Source organism: Salvia hispanica, chromosome 5 (genome assembly GCF_029641045.1).
Source record: "Salvia hispanica isolate PSC_SH4W2 chromosome 5, Shi_PSC_v1, whole genome shotgun sequence".
Lineage (NCBI taxonomy): Eukaryota > Viridiplantae > Streptophyta > Magnoliopsida > Lamiales > Lamiaceae > Salvia > Salvia hispanica.
In genome coordinates, this window is record NC_142696.1 from 30,841,949 (window position 1) to 30,851,782 (window position 9,834).

The 9,834-nt window shown below is 34.8% G+C and overlaps 1 protein-coding gene across 3 annotated transcripts; it reads left to right on the top strand.

Annotated features, from left to right (window-relative positions):
- The first annotated feature begins 5,621 nt into the window (after window positions 1-5,621).
- LOC125188940 (uncharacterized) lies at window positions 5,622-9,349 on the top strand. Of its 3 annotated transcripts, none has more exons than XM_048086046.2 (3): window positions 5,622-5,757; window positions 5,875-6,030; window positions 6,139-9,349. In XM_048086046.2, exons 2-3 carry the CDS (start codon window positions 5,956-5,958, stop codon window positions 9,058-9,060), a joined length of 2,997 nt encoding a protein of 998 aa, XP_047942003.2. In that variant the 5' UTR covers window positions 5,622-5,757; window positions 5,875-5,955; the 3' UTR covers window positions 9,061-9,349. The 3 variants fall into 3 exon arrangements, with proteins under 3 accessions (XP_047942003.2, XP_047942001.2, XP_047942002.2); XM_048086044.2 differs by having other exon boundaries at window positions 5,639-5,791; XM_048086045.2 differs by having other exon boundaries at window positions 5,664-5,791; window positions 5,889-6,030.
- Window positions 9,350-9,834: the final 485 nt, after the last annotated feature.

Consider the following 9,834-nt stretch of genomic DNA (forward strand, 5'->3'; position numbering starts at 1 on the left):
TTGTGTGAGCATGGAGCGGGACGAACGTGTTATTAATTATTGTTATTACAAAGTGGAGATTTATAAATCACTAAAAATAATTAATTATCCATAGTAATTGTAATTAATGCAAACATAGACTATTTAGGGCATGCTTGGTATGATGAAATGGAATGGAGGTTGGAATGGAATGTCAATTTCCTTGGATTTCCTTTGTATTTTCATCCATTCACTCATTCATTACATCACACCAAGCAAATGAATAGAATGAAAGTAGGAATCACATTCCATTCCACCATTCTATTCCATCGTACCAAGAAGCCCCTTAATACTTTTTCACCACTCACGACTAAATGAAAATTAAATCAATCTAGTGTTTGGAATTCCCACCCTTCCAATGCCACATTTTCTATGAAAGTTACGGTAACAATAGATACCTTTATTCAATTCTTAATTAAGATGGAAAACCCAAAAAAAAAACTTTTCATTTTATGTATTAAAAATAAAAATTATTTACATGATTTAAAAATAATCACAATGGCATTTATGTAATTTCCCCCAAAACACCCATTTTTATATGTATAGATTTGTATTATGACATTTTTGTTATTTTTCCAAAATTCCCTTTTTATATGTATAACTTTTTGTTTATTCTTTCAAAAATATGCCAGACTATAAATTAGAAATAATAAAAATGTGTCCACATAGACTTATAAAAAGCTTATAGATTCCATATGTTTCCATATTTATGTCCCTACAAAAAAAAACAAAAAAGCAAATGCATCAGACCCGCGTATATCTTCAAACTTTATTTTCCATGTCGATAACAATTATATCCAACATGTGACATATCTGGCGTTTATTACTGCAAATTTGGCACCAATTAGAAAAAAGAAAAATAAAATAAAAGGTGGTGCATGTTATTTGCAAGTTAATTATTGACTCGCGTGGTCGACGCGTTTTGACTTGAAATTAAATTTCTTCTCACATGCAAAGTTCTTAGTGTATGAAATCTCTTTGCTGTATATTTAATAATCGATGACATACTTTGCTGTATATATAATGCTCCCATAATACTGTACGAAATTTTAAGAGATTTTATTTTGTGTTTTAAATGAAAAAGGAAAAATAATATATTTTAAATTAATGTGAGAGAGAACAATTTTTTTAGAAAAGAAAATATGACATTTTATCTAAAACAATCTAAAAGGAAAGTGTGATATCTATTTTAGAATAGAATGATCGGAAATTGCAAAACAATCAAGGTATAAGTATAATTATGAAAATAGGAATATGATCAAATGTAAATCTTAAATATTGTACAAACTCCAAACTATGATCTGGACCGTTAAAAAATGTTAACAGATGACAAAATAGTAGCAAAAGAAAATGTCAACACAGTGTCAACGGTTGATGCTGTGTTGATATTGTGTTGACATTTTCTGATGCTACTATTCTGTCATCTGTTAATATTTTTTAATGATCCAGATCATAATTTGGAGTTCGTATAATATATGATTTGACATTATATCATTGTCCTATTAAATAATTCAATTTTGTGACACGTTAATGGCAGGAGTGATTAAATACAAGTGCAAGTGGCCTTTAACAATTACTCTTGTTTTCCTATTGTTGGCAGCCGACGCTCAACTACGACTAATAAAACATGCAAGGAACATTATTTTATTCAATTAATGATACTATTAATTTGTGTTTCCAGATACTATCATGCACATTTTCATAATATTTTTTAATCTTTTATGTCTTACCTAAAATTAAGAAATAAATAAGTGCGTCCGAAAAAAAAAATGAAATATGAAGATGTAGCAGGCAGTTATGTGACTTATGTCCTCTAAGATCACTTTTCTTTATGCACTCAACCTTGACAAATATTTTTCAGAATTTTCCAACTCAAATAGTTAAATCTGCGTGTGCTTATAAGAAAGAAAAAAGAAAGAAGAAATGGCATCTTTATTTTGGAGGTTTAATTTAAAAAAAAAATTGATATCTTGATTTTTAAATTCAGTATGCTTTGCACCACAATGTGACCAGCCAAATAATGAAATTTTTGTAACTAATTAGAAAAATTAATAGTGATAGATAGTGCTCAAATTACACGTATGAGAAAATTGAGATATATAGTATCAGATTTGATAACTACCCTACATAATTAAATTAAAACGTGCAATTGAATAAGAATAGTGTTTCATTATGTATAAACACATTAGAACTTCTTGGTGTTCTAGTCTTTTGACATGTTTTTTTAGCTTGACGTTTTATGGCTTGAATGTTTGATATTTTCAAAAAAAAAAACATTAGAACGAATATAAATATATCGATATATTTATGTCATTGTACTGATATTTGTAAATTGTATTGTTATTTGAGTAATTTAGAAGGATAAATAACTAACTATTGTTTTAAAGGGTTATTTGCCCGTAAATACATGGACTTTTAACATTTTCTGCTATTTTCCCCTCATTTTTATTTTTTAATCTAAATACATAAACTTTTAGTTTTGCTTTTTTTTTTCAAAAAAATAATTTTTCTAAAATTTTGCTAAAATTTTATGTTAGGGAAAAATAAAAAAAAATTCAAAATTCATTTATATACATTTAAAAATATAAGTTTGGCAAAAAATCAGAAAATATTAAAAGTTCATGTATTTACATACAAATAAACTTTTTTAAACTATGATAACTACTAAAATTATTTTCAAAAATATGGTGACTAATTCTACACGAGATCCCTTAAAATATGAATATTTGGGTAGCAGATTTTTCAATACACGTGCGAACAAGAAATGTGTTACTTAGGCTGAGACAATGGAATATGACATAAGTAATAAACTTTGTATTTAAACTTTAGTTTGTATTTTCTAATATTCAATTTTTTTTTTTAGTTTTGCAGGGTTGTCTTGGCGAAAATATGTAAATTGAACATGAGCGATACATACGAAATCATAACTGAGCGTGCACAATATATGTTTAAATGCACCAATTCATAAAGATTATGATAATTGTACATGCTTTTAAAATTTCATACATAGAACGTTAATAGAATGAGTAGCAAAATTGATGACTCACTACACCTAAAATTAAATCAGAGCTATAAAATTTAAAAAGTTAAGACAAATTGAGATGAAACAACTTATAAATATACTATTCAAATAAGATACTCCCTCCGTCCCACATAATTTTATCCAGTATTTCATTTTAGTCTGTCCCACATAATTTTACCCAGTTCACTTTTACCATTTTTGATAGTGGACCCCATATTCCATTAACTCATTCCTACTCACATTTTATTATAAAATCAATACTTTAAAAGTAGGACCCACATCTCACCAACTTTTTCAACTCACTTTCCATTACATTTCTTAAAACTCGTGCTAAGTCAAACTGTGTAAAATTACGTGGGACGGGGGGACATATTATATTGAAGGTAGGGATGTCAATCGGGCCAGCCCACCGGGTTTCGGGCCAACCCTATTCGGGTTGCGGGTCAATCGGGTGCGGGCTAATCGGGCTGTAATTTATTCGGGTTACAAAAGTTCAACCCTAACCCTAAAAGCTCGGGTTTCGGGCTAGCCCAACGGGCTAATCAGGTTGCTACCGATAAAATTAACATGCGTTCAATCCTATAAATAATAGTGAAAATTAGTTATATTTATAGAATGTAAAATATTTAATTATGATAAATTTGATATATATGCTTAAACTCAAACATAAACATGATCAAATACTAATATTTGAGATTTATGTACAATAAAACATAAACATCAAGAAATTTTAAAGCATGTTTTAGAAATTTAAATATATTTTTTAGTGAATTTGAAGTTTCTAATTTATATATCTATTATTATGTTAATAAAAATTTAACATATAATTTATATATTTAATATATAAAAATAAAAGTTATTGCTTAGTAATCTATATTATAAAATAATCAATGAAGTGTCGAATTATAGTCAAACAAATAGAACGATAGAAATTTTATCGGGTTTTCGGGCCAGCCCATCGGGTTTTCGGGTCTGGCCCTAACGGGTTGCGGGTTAATCGGGTGCGGGCTAATCGGGCTGTAATTTTATCGGGCTAGAAATTTTCAGCCCTAACCCTGAAAATTTGGCGGGCTATTCGGGCCGGCCCACGGGTTGCGGGCTACATTGACATCCCTAATTGAAGGTAACCTTAAGTTTACAGTTAATAAAAAAAAACATATATATCCAACAAAAATAAGTTAAGTTTTACTATACGAGCACTTGGTCTAATAATAATGATGTTAATCTAATTATATTATTCATTCAAAAAATAATTATAGTATTATGTTGATAATAATATTGTACTAATAAAATTAAATATCTAAAAGTAGTTATTATCATAACTAAAAATTTATGCATCAAAATAAATAAGCAAACTTTAATTGGATTACTGTTATTTGTTGTTGATTTACTCATTTATTGGTCTAATTAAATTGCTTAAATTGATTAGGGATTTTGGTTGAGATTGTCTCCACTTTATTTCCATTTGGAAAGAACAACAAATGAAAAACTCAAGAAAAGGAAAAAGAAAGAAAAAAGTGCAAATTGAAGAAAACTAAAATCCCAAAGAAACTGCCAATTGATTATTTAATATCATTTCATGTCATGTATGGTCTAAATGACATATTTAGTGCTAGTTAATGGGCAGATTTAACTCCTAGATAAAATGTGAAAAAATGACAAAAAAAATTGCAATTTTTTTCTCACCTAAATATATGCATACAAACTAAATATACTACTCCCTCCGTTCCGGAGTATTAGACTCACTTCTTTTGGGCACATGATTTAAGGAATTAATAATTAAATAGGTAAAGTGGAAAGAGTAAAGTATGAGAGAGGGAAAAAGTAGGAGAGAGAAGAGAGAAAAAAAGTAGGTGGAGAATAAAATAAGATAGATGCTTTTTGCTAAAAAAGGAAACGAGTCTAATATGTTGGGACATCCCAAAAAGGAAAGTTGGTCTAATACCTTAGGACGGAGGGAGTACTAGATAAACTATGAAGGATAATACTACTCCCTCCGTCCCGCTTTAGGAGTCCCGGTTGATCAATTTTGGGCGTCCCGCTTTAGGAGTTCCGGTTGAGATAAATTAATAAAAAATGCCTACAAAGTGTTAAAAGTGGGTCCCAACATCCACTACAACTAATAAAAAAGTGTTAAAAGTGGGTCCCAACATCCACTAAAATATTTATTTATTGGACACTCAACTAAAAGTGGGTCCCAACATCCACTAAAACATTTATTTATTACACACTAAACACTTTTTTCTTAAAACATGTGCCCGACTCAATCGGGACTCTTAAAGCGGGACGGAGGGAGTACTATATAGGTAAATGCCACACACTTGATAACGTAAATTAATTAAACGAGGAAATGTGAAGAAGTCAACTAAAGATAAAGGCTAAGTCAATATTCAATATATCAACTTTTTTCAAGTCAAAACGTAATAGCATTGGATCTTCCACTGTCCATCATTTAAAAAGTCTTTTGAATTCGGAATGAATTTTAAAAAATGTATTTAAAATAAAGAGAGAAAGTTAATTTATAAAATTATTGTATAAATCGTAAATAATAAAATGATAAAATAAAAAAAAAACTAGTTGAAAAAAATAAGATCCAAACTTGGAATCGTTACATTATTATATTCACAGTCATCATCTGCTGCCATTTCTTGTTGGAATCAACTTCTCCTGTGTAACAAACCTTTTCCCCCAAAATCGAGAAATTTTCATAGCTGAATGTGTGTTCACACCTGAAACTCTCTCTTTAATTCGGTAAATTGTGTTTGTTTTCACCACTGTGAAGATTTAAGTGATGATTTTAATGGCAATTGGTTTCTGATGGACTTTGATTGCAGTTGCGCTATTGCAGACTAGTGTATCCAGCTACAAGTGTTGGAATCCAACTTTTATCGGAGTTCTGCAGCAGATAGATTTCGATGGATTCCGTTGATTCATCGCCAAATTTTACCAAGGCCAGAAGCAGATTTGATCCAAACAAAGAAAATTCTCCGGTTAGTTTTAATTTAATTGAGGCAAATTCTAAGTTTGGATTTGTTTTAGATAGCAAATTCTATGTGCTGGAATGTTTTTCTAAGTTAGGAAATATGTGTGATGAGCAGGGAGGAAGTGAATCTGATGAAATCATGTCTGTTAGTTCTTCCAATTGTGGATCTTCAGTTACCCAATCTCATTCTCAAAAACTTTCCAATAATGGAATCAAGAACAGAGCCACCACCAGCAACAAAACCCCCAAAAATTATGCAACTGTTAGATCATTTAGGAGAAGGCCAAAGCCAAGACTCATCCAGTCACCTCTGCCGTTGTCTGATGATGATGAGGCGTCGCCTCATTATCTCAAGGCGACGACCTCTTCGCAGGGAAAGAAATCGCGCTCGTCTGAATCTACCCTCGATGGAAGTGATAGCAAGAACACTTCACATTCCTCATTCCTTTCAAGGAAATCCAGCTTTAGAAATGTGAGGGTTTTGATCAAGAGGGCTAGTTTCAAGCCCAAGAGGTCTTTGTTGAGAGATGTCGGTGTTGAAAGAGCTACGTATTCTTCCACTCTCAAGGATTCCAAGTTTCCTTCCCCCGCGGAGCTTCAACTTGATCACTGTAGGGAAGAAGAATCTGAAAAGAGTTCGGCACTGAAGGTTTGTCGGTACCATCATTGCTCATTGCATGGAGGTTGCCACACAAGTGGTGAACCGGCCCCTCCGTTGAAGCGTTTCTTGTACAAAAGGAAGCAGTCGTTGAGGAAGAAGAGGAGCATGATGCCTAAGGCTGAGACCACGCGTGGAGTGAAGCTCCCTAGTGATAGAAAGAAGAATCTCCACAAAAGAGTAATAGCTCGTGAAGTAGAACCTTTGGATCGAGAGAGATTCAGTGAGGACATAGCTGTTTCTGGTGTTGTAAATAGAAACAATCCTAATGAGGAAACTGAGCTATTTGGGAATGGATATAGCGATGTTCAAGAGGCGTATCTGGTTGAACTTGCCTTTGGTGAGATGTCGTTCCCTGAGAGAAGCTACCAGGATAGTCTGGAAATAGCAAGGAAGTATTCTTCCGAGGGGCAAGGTCTTGGAGGGGCATCTTTGAGGTGCTCGTGTCACAACAGAGAGGATTTCATGGCCACTCCTAAAAGGCTCGAGGCTACTGCAACGAGCATTGATTGGAAAAACGACAAAGACGCATCTGCTGAAGTTCTAGACACCTCCATTGATAATGTTGCAGTAAGCGGCAAAGATGGTCCAGACACTCCAGTCGTATCCGATGAAAAAACCAAGAAGAGAAATGCGTTCTTATCAGCTTCTTCAGGTAGCAATTCTTCCGAGGAAGATGCAGAGTTTACTACTGAATCTTCACCAGCTAAAGAAAACCAGATAGCTGATGATGCTGCACATGTTGGAGATTCTGAGATGACTGCCCCTACTCACAACAAGGGTGGGCTTCACTTCAGCAAACCGAGGCATATGAGCATGTGGAATCTGATACACCAACATATGTCGTCAAATGTCTCTGTTGAATCCACAGATAAGGACAGTGCAGATGTAGGGGCAGCAGCTAGTGACTCGGAGGCTCAAGAGGTTGAAATCCGGAAGATGTTTGCTGTCAAGCTTGTACGAGAAGCAATTGAGAAGATCCTCCTTCCGGAGGTTCAAGACCAAGTATCTGATGATCAGTCGGTGACGAGTGAAACCACTCCACGACCGGAGCTCGAGGAGAAAGATAAAAGTAGAGCATTTATCCAAGAAAATGATATGGAATCTGCTAAGGGAAATGAGTCATCTGATCTGAAAGAGGAGACCGCTGTGGCTGGTGATGTGGAAGTTAGAAAATCTGAGAAGAAAGCTCCAAAGCATTGGAGCAATCTCAAGAAGTGGATACTGCTTCAGAAATTCATCAGAGAGCTGGAGAAAGTGAGGAGATTCAACCCCAAGAAGCCGCAGCATCTGCCATTGAATCCGGATCCTGAGACAGAGAAGGTCAGCCTCCGACCTCAGACGGTGGAGGAGAGGAAGAGCGCGGAGGAGTGGATGCTTGACCACGCACTTCGCCAGGCAGTGAGCCAGCTTGCCCCAACTCAGAAGAAAAAAGTGGCATTGCTTGTAAAAGCATTTGAGACTGTGGTTCCGCCTCAAGAAGATGACTCTCAGGCTCAATGTCGTATCCCAAGGCTCAAAAGCGTCTCAATATTCGACTCTGCAATTAACGGTCTAAGAAGAGCCGGTCTCTCTGGCGGTGATCTCTTGTCAAGTGATGAGAATGAGAAGCTCGAAGATCTTGTCCACGAAGAAAATGACGAGAATATTTTAAAATCACAGAGCTTGAACCTCGGTGGCGATGATGGTGATAGAATGCCAGTGCAGGTGATGTCAGACGAAACAAAGACAAAGACAGACGCCATGCAAGGCCCTCAACAGGATGCAATATCTGATAGGATAAAGCATATCAAAATGTGGCATATGATATATCAGCATGTGGTATCAGACATTGCTGAAAAAGTTGGAGGCCATCTTCTCGATGGAGGCGAGGACGAACAAGAAGAGGACCACGCTACATCAAGCAATCTGAGAGGAGGCCTAACCAAATCTGATGCTCTCAAACTCGTGAAACAAGCAGTTGATGAGATCCTTGTCCCAGAGGCACAAGACGAGGCCTCTGACACTCGATCAGTCTCGAGTGACTCTGTTGAAGCTGAGGTTGGTGGGGATGAGGAATTGAGAGTAGAATCAAAGGCCGAGGTACCGATATCAAGAAACTGGAGCAAGCTGAAGAAGCTCCTACTCTTGAAGAGATCCATCAAAGCACTGAGAGGTTTCAAACCATGGGCTCATCAGGCGCTGCCTCAGACAGGTGAGCCCGAGCCAGAGAAGGTGGACTTGAGGCAGCAGATGATGGACGAGAGGAAGAAGGCGGAGCAGTGGATGCTGGACTACGCGGTTCAGCATATTGTAACGACACTGACTCCGGCTCGTAAGAGACGGGTGGCTATGCTTGTCGAAGCGTTTGAAGCAGTTGTTCCGTTGCCAGAGGCATGAATGTGAAGGTGAATGAATGAATGGTTGTTTGCTTGTGGAATGAAGGTGAATGAATGAATGAATAAAATTTTGAGTTGGTTACTTATCGGTATTATATGTTGTGAGTCACCCCATAATTTTGCTTAGAGATTGGAGTTGTAGAGGTGTTTCCTTGTTTTCATTCTTTGTGGTGTTGATTATATTGTAAGTAAATCTTTGTGCTTGTATTTGTATATGTATCAGGTTTGATATATGCTGAATCTTTGGTTTGATGTAAATTCTCATACTAGTTTGGATTTTTTTTCCTAAATTACTTTTTTCTACTTTGTTGTAGAAATTACTTTTATTTTTGGGTTATTGTAAAGTGAATGCTTTAGTTTATAAGGGTCTATAAAGATTAAAATAATACTTCCTCCATCTATAAAAAAATATAGCCTTATTAGTGTACGTCATGAGTTTTAATAACCTCATTGGCTACATCGAACATCGCCAGGGGATGTCTTTTTAAGAAGGTTCGAGCTTTTGAGGTTACCGTTTATCAAGAAGAAATTCCGTGGACATAAACAACTACTTTACATTTGTTAGTGCAAATTTAGTCAATTAGAGGATAAAAAAACAATTTGTTAGTGCAAATTTAGTCAATTAGAAGAGAAAAAAACAATTTGTTAGTGCAAAATTAGTCAACTAGAGGAGAAAAAAACAAAGGTAGTAAAAAATTGCTTAAAATATGTGTTGTGTTTATCATGGTTGTTTAATGACACGTCATATATACTGTGACAATAAAGATGCAATTTC

Excerpts from the sequence above, each read along its gene's own strand:
- LOC125188940 (XM_048086046.2), top strand. The coding sequence starts at position 5,956 with ATGGATTCCGTTGATTCATCGCCAAATTTTACCAAGGCCAGAAGCAGA. Across the intron at positions 6,031-6,138 it reads CAAACAAAGAAAATTCTCCG|GGAGGAAGTGAATCTGATGA; the intron begins GTTAGTTTTAAT and ends TGTGATGAGCAG.